The sequence below is a fragment of the Triturus cristatus genome, chromosome 5_1 (genome assembly GCF_964204655.1).
Source record: "Triturus cristatus chromosome 5_1, aTriCri1.1, whole genome shotgun sequence".
NCBI lineage: Eukaryota > Metazoa > Chordata > Amphibia > Caudata > Salamandridae > Triturus > Triturus cristatus.
The window spans coordinates 413,880,302-413,893,924 of NC_140587.1; the positions used below are offsets into that span (position 1 = coordinate 413,880,302).

Here is a 13,623-nt window from a genome sequence, read left to right on the forward strand (position 1 = left end):
GCAGAAAACAAAAATGGTATTATATCAGCTTGAAAGGTGAAAAAAAAACGAAATTAATAAAGAACAAACAGGAATACAACGTTGGTGTAAAATATTAAACAACGTCACTACTGTCTAGTTTAGCAGTGTTTGCCACAAAACGTTACATGAATATTGCAGTGCACAGGGTTAATGCCCATCCGGATTGTGTGCTACATTCGCAGCCAATGAAGTACAAGGGAGGGTGTAGGTGTTCATCGTTCTAGTGTTCGTCCATGTTTGTTGAGTGAAATGTAAACACTTCTGCTTTAATGGTCTCATCACGTTAACTGGCCACCATGAAGTGAAAGATGGGTTCAATTTTTGTTCACACTGGATTTTTACCTATCTCTACGTTTAAGATGTTAACTCATGTGTGTGGTGAACGACCTTCTCTTCGCTGTGTTTTAACTGCATAATCGTTGTCGAACACAAATGTGTCTTTAAAGCAAATACGTCCAATGTGGCAGTTCTGTTCAAATATGGCTGCCACTCGTAATGGAGGAGCTTGGAGTCAGAGAAAAGTCGTTCCAAGATGGCTGCAAATGGACGGAGCCAACGATAGCAAGCAACGTGCTCGGGGAGTGTCGTTTGAAGATGTCCGCACATAGCGGCAATGGCGAGAATAATTTGCGAGTCCATTCTCTTCCACTGTTCACGGTTTAAACGCGGCACACAAAAGCCATGCGTTCCTGTACTGTATTCGAATTCTCCCACGAAGTACTTTTTGCCGAGTCTGCAATGAGAGTTTCAGCACCCGCAAAGAATCAACTTCCGGTGTCTAAGTAGGCGTGTTGACGTCAGGCACAGACGTACGTATAAATAGTGCGTGTGCGCGGGCCGGCCCTCTTCCCTATACCCCGGCTGTTAGTGCTGTGTGTGTGAGTGTGTGCTCCTGGCCTCGGCACACATTTCTTATTATTAAAAAATAAAAAAACAAAAAAAAAGCACAAAATCTAAAACTTTAATAAAAAGTCTTTAATTTCTTTTCCTGACCCAAAAAATCGAATATCAAAAAACTGAAAGAGAATTAAACCAACAGCCGGTGAAGCGGAGAATCCGAGCCTCCAGGACCCCAGTAGCGAACGCAGGAGTTTGGCAGCAGCCCACGGACGAATTCGTCGCGTTTGAATTTCAACATCAACCGACGCAGCCGCGCGTGATCCTGCGGAACCGGTAACGTTTGCATGACCGTCGCAATGTCCGACACGCGGCCCTGTCCTCTGAACGCTCTCCGGCCATGAGGAGCCAGAGTGGCCCTAGGCCGGCCCTTTTGCTGCCTGTTTTCCCAGGGCTGCCGTACTTGTGAGATCCATGGACGAAGCGGTGCTGGCTAAGTAGCCTGTGGTCCAGTGTTGGGCCACACACCTATCCGCCTGTACTCGATAGGTGGGTGTGTTCTGCATATGGATACTGAACCGATCTGCAAAACGGTGGCGTAGGTTGTGTTCTGCATATGGATACTGATCCGATCTGGAATACAGTCGCGTAGGTTCAATTGGTGCAGCAACACCGGGGCACATTGAACCTTGCTTATTGATGTATCTTATAATTGAAAGATCAATCGGGGGAAGGGGGGTTGGGATTGTGGCATGTCCTCCCTTACACTAGGGTGCATGGTATACTGGCCACGGTACTGCTGCAGTACTTGATTGCTCTAATCCTACGAATGGGGAGTGAATAATCGTAAAGTCTGTACGATATGGAGATTCATGCTGCACCGTGGATGGTGTTCCACGTCAAGGACATCTTTCCCCTGCTTGTTATCCCTGTGTGCACACACCCCATCCGCCAACAAGATGTGTGTGCGTTTGTTTAGCCTGTGCATTTCAGCCTGTTGCTGAGAGGATTGCACATATAAGAACTGCCTTGTACTGTTCTTGTAGTGATTGGTGTTGTGCCTGTGAGCATCAGCCTACATATTAAAGATACTATTATCCCTGGTGTTAAAAACTACCCGCTCCAAACGCATGTAGGGCTGTCAGACCCCCCCCCCCCCTTTTTTTTGTGGGACGAAAACTTTTTCCTAGCTTGTACGGATAATATTCTTTGCCTGCGATACTTCTGTTTGGGTGACTGTTTCTTTTTCTTCTGCAGAGAAGGTTGAGCGTCTGGTGCTGCCCTCCCTGTGCAGGATGAATCCGAGCGCCCCTAGTTACCCGATGGCCTCGCTCTACGTGGGGGACCTGCACCAAGACGTAACGGAGGCCATGCTTTATGAGAAGTTCAGTCCGGCTGGGCCCATCCTCTCTATTCGAGTCTGCAGGGACATGATCACTCGCCGCTCTCTGGGCTATGCTTATGTCAACTTTCAGCAGCCGGCCGACGGTAAGTGCCACACGACTCTGTATTGTATCACAAATGTCTTGTACCTGTGCTGATGCACTGTTTGAAAACCCATGTACGATTCACGCGTTTACTGCAAGTGGGAGGGGCTCGCGTTTTTGCAGAAGGTGGGATACTTTTATATATGTCTTGGTTGGTCATTGGGCTGATCCACTCGTTGCCTCTGCTGTTTTCCTTGTGCCCAGAAGTCGCGTGTTACAGAAGTAAATTGATTAATGGGCAGTTGCTGCTCGGAGAACCCACGGTGTTTGACAGTTTTGCCACTGTAGCGAGTCTCCTATAGTGTGACTGATATATTCTGCCATGTTGGCGTAGAACGGGTAGTATAGATGACTATTGTTGCATTATTAAATAGCAGAATCGTGTTTAGTAAGGTATGCGCCTTTTTTTTTGTTTTTGCTTGAGCCGTAGAGCAGAGAAATGGGCGTAATTTCAATGTTGAAATCCCAAAAATTATCTAAGTGGATTCTTTTGCTGTGTCTGACTTTGAACGTTCCAGAGGCAGGGTCTGACTTGTGTTTTTATTTTAAGAAATGTCTAGGACGTTTAGAAAACACACGAACGTGTTTTGATTGTCCACAGATGCTCCAATACATACACGAATAACATGCATATTTGTTTGCCAGTATTGTATTTTCCCATGTGCTTTTATAACATTTATTTCACTGGTTAGATATGTGGGCACAACGAGTCAAAGCAGCAATTGTGTGCCTTCATGACTAGCCGTTTGAATTGAGTATTGCAGTTACATGTGATTTACGTCCGGGTCTTATGTCCTGTTGGGATTGCATTTCTGGCACAGTAAATGTATGCATACCGTTAAACGATTTTGCCAAACTTTTAAGTTTTCTTTCTGAATTTGAATTCACATTATGCCCTGGGGACATAATTACGAGTGGTCCAAAGAGGGTGTGAGGTGTCATACCAAATGAGTTTACTGGATAAGATAAATAGCACACACCACGTGTTTTTACGGTCCATGGGGTCGAAAAACTTGGACACTTATGAGTTCATTAATATGGAAATTAAGTGTTTATCTCACCTGTACAGAAGCTGAATTCATTGTCATTTAAATGTCGGCACATTTGACATTACCGAAAGAGTGGAGAGAATGAAAGTGCTATAAAATGTAATCATAGTGAGAGACATTTTAAACGCTAATGTCCATAACATTGTAACAGCACCGACCAACATTGCACAGCCATCTCGAAAAGATGGTTCTATAATCCAGGCTCCTTGAAGTAGTGCATCTTCGATTTAAAACATGTCCCTTCAAGATTATTAGACCAGCCAGGAAGGCATTCCGTTTACAGTGGTATTCAATCGTTAACGTCGGAACTAATAACATTTAATTTACGCTAATCACTGCGGCCTTTAAATATGACCCTTTTCGGAACTGAAGCGGTGGAAGTAAAGCGAGAAAACATGTACAGCAAGGGCAGACTTTACTTGGCTCGGGCATAATGTGAATTATTTGGTATGACATCTCACACCCTCTTTGGACCACTCGGAATTATGTCCCCAGAATTGCTCCAGAATGAAAGTATTATTTTATAGATTTCAGAGAGAACTCATTTACGCAGCGTTTATTTTTGGTCTAGATGTTGCTTTGGGTTTGCTCCATTGTAATCATTGACGTTCTTCACTAGGCTCTTTCAGTCACTGACTTGGTCTGGTCTCAGCTCAGTGGAGTATTTATCTCTAATACTCGTCTGTTTCTTACTGCCTCTAGAGTGGCTCCATTGAACTGCATGAACTATAATTTCCCTTTTCTGCTGGCTCCCTCCCTTGTTTCTTGATCCAGTGTGCTTAGGCTGCATGTTTTAGCATAATAAACCCAAACACTGTACAAGTGCTTTTTATTGTCAAGATTGTAACTTGTCTGAACCTCTCAAAGCATTTGATTGTGTGCCAAGAACAGTAAGTGGGTGCTAATACCTGTATTTCAGAATCCTTTTAATGTTGCCTAGACAAGTGGTTCTTAACCTGTTGACTTCTGCGCCCCCCCCCCCCCCCCAATTAAATCATTACCCGGTACCCCCATCGAATCATTATTGAAATCTGGACCCCCCACTGAGTCATTATTGAATCTGGGGACTGTGGTTTGAGAAATTTTGATGATTTGAACTGCAAAAGATAACAGAAACAAACATTCGTCAAATTTAGAAATTAATAAATATTTTAATTACTTTAAAAACAAATGTAACAAAATAAAACCATTAAAGGGAATTTTGGAGATTTCTTAAATTCAAGTTGTCACTTATCGTACTTATAACATTGTTTGATACACTTGCACTGGTAGCACAAATCAACCCGAAGATGCCATCTTAATTTTAGCCTCCAATTTCAAATTCTTTGTAATTTACACATTTTAGAATTATTATTTTTTTTTTTTGCATTTTGCTTTTTTACTGTTCTATACCCCTTATTACATTGATATTTAATTTTCGCAGCAGTCGCTGGCCCCTGAGTGTCATGGGCTTCCAGGTGTTCCTGGACCATAAGTTAAGAACTGCTGGCCTAGAGGGCACTCTATTCTCCATGATATTGTCATTTTAGCAGTTAAAAGCAATGCTGGTTGGTTACCCTTAATTATAATTGGCAAGGAAATGTCTTAATGTTTAGCAGAGCATGACTCTTGTTCCCCACAACTGTCTGTATTGTATGGGTCGGGACCCCATTGGTCATCATTTTGGGTCGGTAATATAACTCTTCATTATGCTTTAGGGCTAGTTTCAGTAGCTGCACTAGTTAAACCCTTCTGTTACTCCGTTCCCAGAGGTGATGGTTAGCATTTTTAGGTCTCGCCTGCCGAAAGCAGCGCATGCGCTCCTCTCTGCCATGGAGAGGACCTTTTGTAATCGATTCAGCCAAAGCTGAATGAATGCGTGTCCAGATGGACCAACATGGCTGCTCTCGCTGCCGCAAAGCTAAACATGCACGCGTAGGGACACATAAATGCACGCGCATGTGGACAGCCCGACGCCATCTTTGTACACGCGCGCGTTTTTTTGTCTCTACGCTTGCATGGCAGCGTGCTTTCGCTTTCCCAGACAGTGCTGAGGAAGCTGGCGCGAGGCTTCCCGCGAGCATTGCTTGTTCATTTATGCATCGCACACTGTGTACGGTCCTCACTGTCTTCCGTGTTTGGAGTTCGCTTCTGTCTAATATAAACCGTCTGCAACGCTTTTTTAATTAAAGCAAATTGTGCGTTTACATTCTAACATCCCTAGTGCCGTCGGAGTCGATATCTTTAGTGCCCCGATGGCAACGTTAAAGTTCCTCACGAAGCTAGCTGAGGAGGCTCTTATATAATAATCGATATTTAGCATTTAATAAAATGCCTGCTTAGAAGGGTTTAATATCCAGGAGTGTAATTGCTTGGTAGTTATTAAACTTTACCCAGCGCCTCGTGCTTCCAGGCAGCGCATAGAAGCACCTCCTTTTCCGTGTCCGCTTTGGCGAGAAAGTTTCATGTCTGCATGGAGGTGGTGCCAGTGATTGGCAGTCTTTAGAAGACTAATGATGCATTTTTGAATAATAGTCCTTTTATATAACTTCACTGCCAGTGTTCGGCAGTGCAAGGCGCCCGGTGATTAATTTCTGCCGGTGGTTAAATGGGTGGGCACTCAGTCTTACTTTTGAAGAACGGGTCTTATATTTCATGATCGGACTTTGACCCCCAGCTAGAGTGAGAAGGGGAAGGCATGATGAGGCATACAATAAAGGAAACCGTGAAGAAGGAAGAAAACGGATGAAAACGAAGGTGCAAGAGAGATAAATAGCAAGTGAGGGGGGGGGCACGAGTTGGCATCAAGACTAGACAGCCCCGGTGAGGGCTCACGAGAAAGAAAAAACCCTGCACCACTTATTTATGGATTAATTGATCGATTACTAATTAGGACGAACCTGTCAATGTTAGTCTTTCGCCATAACTTTACTGTCAGTGCACAGCACTGCAGGGACCGGCACTATTTAAGGCTGCCTTGGCTCTGTGTTCTACTCTTCTGAGTTGACATGCGCTGTTGGTAAAAGAAGTACATCTTCTAAGCAAGTTTTGCATGCGGCTGTGTGTGTGTGTGTGATTAATCCTTATTCGATGTTACAACACGTGGTGGCCTTCATTAATATTGTGTGAGAAAACGAACGAGTGAGTGTTTGAAGTAATGATTAAGTGACTTAATAGCGGAGCGAGTTTATGATAGGCTTGTGGGAGTCAAAGAACAGCCGCATGAATTATTGAACGTCCAGAAAGTGAATTTTAACCCGATTTGCATACCTTACTGTCCACTACAAGAGCAACCAAGCTCCTTTGCATATTTATTTTTACAAAAAAGCTGCGCAAGAGTAAATAAGTGAGAGCTGTAGTGGATCTAGGAAAAGGCGACTGCATGAATCAATGGATACAAATCTGAGAGTGAGTTAATGAGTGAGTGAATTGATGACTTCAGTGAGTCAACAACCAGACAACTGAGTGAATCAGTGAGCATGGATCCGAACTAAACAGCCATTTAACCTGTGAAAAAATGAATGCACAAGTTGAACTAGAGAAAGTAAGCCATTAAATGAATGAGCTGGTAAGTTACTGAGCTAACAGCACCTATGCTTATCAGCATCCTACCTACCAATTGCAGTAAGCCCTGCAGCAAGCATTGAAAATGCAATAGGTCTCGCCTTTGATTAAGTTAAAGCCATTTGCTTTGCTAATGGTATTGTATAGCAAAGCAAATGGCTTTAACTTAATAAAAGGCGAGACCTATTGCATTTTCAATGCTTGTTGGCAATGTTATTAAGGCCATGTGACCAGATCGAGAATTGTGTCCAAAGTAAAGCCAGAATAATGGAATTTGCTATGATAGACCATTCTAAACAAGAATGGAAGAGAGCATTTTCGGTTTTGTGGGTAATGGCGAATCATCCACTACTGAACATTGGCTAGTGCCTTATCTTGACCAAAAGTCTAGTGGGATGAGATTTTCCTATGAACTTGTGTATCATCATAAATAGCATCATCATTAGTGATATAGGGGTCTTAAAGTTTCAATTTTTTTCAAGATAACTGCTGAAGAATATAGGGGGATATGAAGCACCAAGCGATTTGATAGCTAGCCTAAGTGTTGAGGTAACATATTTTGAACTTTTAGGATTAGTTAGTGGATTCAGATGAAGTCTTTTCAAAACTAAGTCCTCCATACCCATGAAATTTTAGTTTTAATTTTAAATAAAGCAAAATACTGATGTGAGAAATGCAACTAAAGTCTAACACTAGAAGTATTATAGACTTAACCTGGTGTTTCCAGCCTTTCTTTTATTTCTGGGCTTGTAACCTCTTTTCAATTGTGGTGTTTTAATTTCCCTTATTGCGCTGGTAGTTTTAATGTTTCTACAACGCCATGAATATTTTACAGCTATGTTTTTTACAGACATGTTACTACAATAAATTCACTCTGCAATGGTGAATCATAAGCAGTCAGTCAATGCAGTCTTTGGTCGTCTTGTGTGTTTCACACATCAATGTGAGTGTACTGAATACTTTTTTTTTTTTTTTTTTCCAAATTTTATTAAAACAATAAAGCAGTTACAAGCATGGGCCTACAACCACCAGGGCCGGCCGCTAGACTCAGAAAGGATCGTACATTAGTTAAAGCAGCAGGCGACACCTGGGGCCCAGCCCCGTAGATGGCTCAGGCTAGCTCGAGAGAAGCAGGAGACATACATTTAACATAAATAACAACAAAAAAACAACAGGCGAGGCATACGGACAAAATGCGTGGGTCAGGCTACATCCGGGGGACTTTTACTCCAAACCTTCAATTAGCTATCAACAGGAGGGAGTACTGAAAGATCGGGGGGGGGGGGTAACGGGAAAGGAACATCTATATTCGATTATTACAGTCAGTTGCAAGGAAGTGTACTGAATACTTGATTTAAAATAAAAATGAAGGGATTTTGATTTGTCCAGTTGGAAACGATCCTGTTTTTTCCGTTTGGGGTTTAGAAACCATGTAGCAAGTTTTTTTTTACTTTAATTGAAAAACAAAATGCTTCTTTAGCAGGAATAACTCTTATCCTTCTTGAGATTTTGTAGCACTTCTTATCTGAGATTGTGGTTAATTTATCCTTTCAACCAAATGAATCCCTTCTAAAATTAAAAAAAATCAAGCTACCAGCTTGACATTGGAGAATATCATACAAAGTTTATATATACTGCAGGTAATTTAAATCTCACACTGTGGGCTTTGTCATTTGGAATTTTGTGTTAATATACCACAGACCAAATGTTTGCTACAAACCTGTCCGTTATGTTTAGCAATCAGCACTGATCTAATGCAGTCACATGCTTTACCGGACTCTACATGAATGTTATAACGGAAACCTAGTCTGTGTCTAACGTCTGTGTGCTGAATATGTATAATTTAGATCTGTTTGTTGTATGCCTGGGAGGTTTACTGGATGCTTGGATTGCTAATTTTTTAGTGCTGTCGAAGCAGATGCATATGGCTCCCGCCCCAATGTTCATACACAATATATCCTCTGTAAGGTAGACACACAAACCTGTTGTCAAGTTGCAGCAGTTTGGCTACAAAATCTAGTTACACCACTATTGGACTACAAGCAACAATATGCAGAGTCAAACAAGGTACGTTCTGGCTCCCAAGTTTTCTTTATACATTACAGATCACTCTATCTTACATGGTCCTGAAGGCTTGGCTCCAAGATGTCCTATTGCAGGATTAGCCTATGTAGATGTCCTTGTAATTTTCTCTACAACCACTGTCCGCTTGCAAAACCAACTATCTAAACTTTTATCCTTTAACTTTGACAAAGGGCTCACAGGCAACCCAGCTAAAACAAAAATCATGGCTGTTGGAACAAAAGTGAAAAAACTTAGGGTTGACATTGAATGATAAACAAATTGACCTGATAAGCCTATCTGGCCATGATTGCAAATACTGCACATAAAAGTGCTCTATCGGTTAATCAAACCAGATCCATTAAGTGCTTTGAGCAACTATGATGGTAGAACCATAATTTCTTCACACAGCCCTCCATGCCAAAATAATTCCTGTTTTTTTGAACCCATCACCGGCGCTGAAACCAAACTCTGTAAGCAACTTCTATAAAATATACATTCAGAGTATCTGATCCTAGTTAAAATTACGGGCAGCAACCCTACCTTGTTTAATAAGATCTGATTTGAAGTCTAATGTCGCTGTCTTTATGGCACACCTGTGATGTTTTTGTGCCTTCGAAGGGCTCTGATTAATTCCGTTAAAGGTTTAATCCTTGCAAAACTGAAGGAAAAACAAGTTAACTTGGATTCAATGCATGAAATTACACAAACCTCATAAAAGAACACATCCTCCCATCTTTGAGTAGGCAGTCACGTAAACAACTTATAAGGAACACCTTGATGAACAATAACCATCCCTGCAACCTGTGTGCCTCTTTAAAATACACTCAACTACTTGACACCTATACCTCTGACTGTGAAGATTATTTAACTTCCGCTTTAAAACTGCATATAAAAAAAACAAGTATTCGAGAATTAAGGTCTTGTACATTCAACTCCTGTGGTTTGAAGGATTGTAGCAACTTAATGGTGTCAACTCCCAGGAATGCATACTGGTTATTAGGAGAAATCACTGGAGAACATTATTTGTCTTCGTCCTAAACTATTCATTATATCTTCGCAAGAAGTATTTACATGGCTGTTTTATTGCTGCTAATGAATGTGCGGATGGTCAAAGATGTTTTTACTAGGTTTTGCTTTTCAAACAGAAGTCTTTATAACAAAACCCTTCACATTTCTTGAGTTAACCTATTCCATGTTAAAAAAACGGTGGGGTCTGATTCGAATTCCTTGTTTTAATGTGTGCTGATCACAAGATCTCACCCTTTTTGTTCTATTGGGTTTTATTGTTTTATGGTCTTTTGATTGTAATTATTTTTATTATATACAATAAACTTCTACTACTACAAACATCGTCCTTCTTGTAGAAGTATCATGAACATTACTATCAGTGGAAGAATACTCCTATAATGTAAATTGCTCTATTGCTAGAAAGTGCACCCAAATCTGTGTTCTGGTTCAGTCTGTCTTATAAACCTTTTGGAAAATTCCTTTTTGTGGGCTTGGAACATTGCTTACTTCAAGATGTTTGTGATAGCTTGAATGCAAATGCTCAGATAATGGTCTTAGAAATCTGATTGTAACCCCAGTCTGTACACAGTTGCTTTTAGGAATTCTGGTTCTTAATTGCGGAATGGGCTTTCTGTTGGATATTGAACTTGATCAGACTGTCAAACTGGTAGTCTTCACAGTAAAAGTTGCGGTCCTATTAATCTGCTGTCTGACATTTGTCATAAATATATGTACTAATTATTGGAGTTGAGGTTTTACATTAGTTGTTTTCAAGCTGTGATTTAAAAAAAAAAAGTTCAGTTAAAAAGAATGCAACCAATAACTTCAATATAGAGCAAACTAGATGTTTTTATTTGTATTTATTTACGATTTATTTGTATTTTTTCCTGCTTCTGTTTTGCGCTCGGTCATGCTGGGTGCGGCCGCTGAACAGCGCATACCTGTTTGAGGAGAGGGCGTCTATTTACTAGAAATAGGATAACCCACATCTAGGCGCTCTAAAGAAAGTTTAGTTGCGTTGTTACTGAACTAAAAGTAGCGTGGGCGACAGTTATTCTGCAAATGTGTATGTATTTTGTCCTAATGTATACACTAGTGAACGAATTTCGATTTTCCTGGTAAAGTATTTCTAAAGCCTTTAATTGAAAATAATTCCATGCTGTAGGTGTTTAAAAGCAACGTATATTTCAACAGGCACGCCTGCTAGTCTCAAGATGTTTCTGTAATTGGGAAAGAGGGATAGTCCAGGTTGAAGGCGTTACCACGGTACCCACACTTTAATCTACCCAGAAACGTTCCTTGAAGATTGTATGCAATTGTTTAGAAGAGAACTGCCGCAGAAAACCCAAAAATGTTTTGGGCGGAAAATTAATTTCGTGCACAACAACCTGAAAAAAAAGTGTATCTTGGGATGTGGAGGGTCCGCAGATCCGACAGATCTCATGGTGGGATCTGATTACCTGCCACCACTTCAACCAGAAAGTAGTGTCATCCATCTTGGGAGTTGGGGCTTGGCCTAAGTACGGAGAAAATGTCAAATATACAAGGGAGCATGGTAGGAATACCTTAATCCCCTAGGCCTAGTGGCGGGGTCCCCAAAAAGTCAGAAACAAAACAAGTTAGATCTCCTGCGATTCTCTTTTAAATATACAAAACCATAGAAATTCAGAAGTTATAGTTGGTTATCTCGAGTAACTAGAACTCGTGCCCTAAGGTAATTATGGGAGAGGGGTTGGCCTAACGGCTAGGGTGGTCGACCTTGAATCGGGGCAACTGGATTCGAGTCTCGGCAATGACGCTGAACATCCTGGTGATTCTGGGCAAATCACTTTATCTCCCTGTGGCTAACAAATTAATGTGTCCTCATGTAATGCAATTGGTGCTATGTAAAGCGCTCTGATACCCGATTCGGGTCAAGTTTGTGCTATATAAAACTGTTAAAAGAAAGGATAAGAGAAAACTATTACATTTCTGTAAACCTATCGATGAGGAAAACATTTATGGTAGGTGCAAGAGTTCTAGCTACCCAAGACCACTCTAACTACTGAATTTCTATGGTTTTGTGTGTAAAACTGAACCTACCTAGAACGTCAGTGTAACCATTTTTTTATTTTAGTGAATATGAATATCTGGTGGACATGCTGTGAATACAATAAAATGCACTTAAAAATGTCGAGTCTGTACCCAGATCTATTTTCAAAGCTGTTGCTGGATTTCGGCTGATATATTCTCTGAAAAACAACACAGATTTCAGGGCCGTTGTAGTTAGGAAAGGGAATTAAAAATGTTAGACTGACATTTGTCGTACAAAACCAGAGAAATTAAGCAGTTATAGTTAGTTACGCCAACTGTAACTCGCGCCCCTGCAATGCACTGCTTATGACCTCACATATTACATCACACATGACCTGCTTTTCCTATGGAAACTAGGTCCTGGACTGCCAGTAGGTAATGTATATTAGTTTCTGATGGATACATCTGCCTATGGATTCCTCACCTTTTGAATTGCACCAAGTGCAGCATTCCACAGAAGGTTTTCTACTCTGCTCTCCCACGTCGACGAGGACATCACAAAGGAACCGCTCCGCACTCTACTCCGCATGACTTCATTGGAGCCATAAGACCTAGTCGGCGCGCTAACGCCTGTTCCTTTTTAGGTCTCGGCTGCGAAGGCTGCGCTTGCGCAGTCTCGCTCCGAGATTTAATGACTTTGAGAAGAGGGGCTTGCACCCGCCCCTCTTCTCTCCTGTTCTCCATTGGCTGGCCTCTTAAATGCTGGCCAGCCACTGGAGAAGAGGTCCAGTCACTCCGTTGAAGCCCCGTCCTTTTCGGATCGGGGGGCGTGTTTTTTGCGAGAAGTCTCAGGGAGGAGACAACAGCAAAACACGCCCCCAAATCCGAAAAGGACGTGGCGTTTCTCCGAGGCATTTTCTGCTGTGCCTCGGAGAAAGGCGGTGGTGTCCCGGCGTTGCTCCCTCACCTGATCTCCTTCGTCATCAACGATTACCAGCCCGGAGGCTGCATCGTCTCGCACCTGGACCCCATCCACATCTTCGAAAGGCCCATCGTTTCTGTGTCCGTCTTCAGCGACTCGGCGCTGTGCTTCGGCTGCAAGTTCCAGTTCAAGCCGATCCGGGTGTCCGAGCCAGTGGTGTTTTTGCCTGTGCGGAGGGGTAGCGTCACCATCCTCAGGTAAAATCGTCATCGCGAGAGTTCATGTAGTCGGGTGAGTCCATTCCGCTAGTGGTGTATGTGTTAAGTCTTCCTATTCGCCTTTGGATACACTTCACGCCTGTAATACTGTAAGCGGTCACTGAAGGGAGTGATGTTATGAAATATTTACATACAACCTGATATTTGCGGCTGCCAGTGCCCCTTCAGAAGATTTAAGTTACAATGGCGCTTTAACTCCCCTTTTTTTATTTATGGACCCTGCCCTAAACATTGCGTAATCACGCCACAGGCCTCTTCCTGGCGAGCACCAGATTTATCCGACATGGGCGGAACCTTTGGTAATAGACAGAGAAGAAATATTGAGCTGTCACGTCGCAGCTGGTCAAGTGCCATTGGCAAGTGACTTCAACGCAACACCCATGTTGGATTGTACAATTTAC

The 13,623-nt window shown here is 42.1% G+C and overlaps 1 protein-coding gene across 2 annotated transcripts in view; it reads left to right on the top strand.

The window, feature by feature from the left end:
* The first annotated feature begins 545 nt into the window (after positions 1–545).
* Positions 546–13,623, top strand: part of PABPC1 (poly(A) binding protein cytoplasmic 1) — a 541,973-nt gene continuing 528,895 nt past the window's right edge. The window contains exons 1-2 of one of the 2 annotated variants that reach the window (XM_085605165.1): positions 546–1,194; positions 2,116–2,346. In XM_085605165.1, the coding sequence (XP_085461291.1) occupies positions 2,154–2,346 (193 nt within the window). In that variant the 5' untranslated portion in view covers positions 546–1,194; positions 2,116–2,153. Of the gene's footprint in view, positions 1,408–2,115; positions 2,347–13,623 lie in introns of both variants that reach the window. The other variant, XM_085605166.1, reaches the window with a different exon arrangement.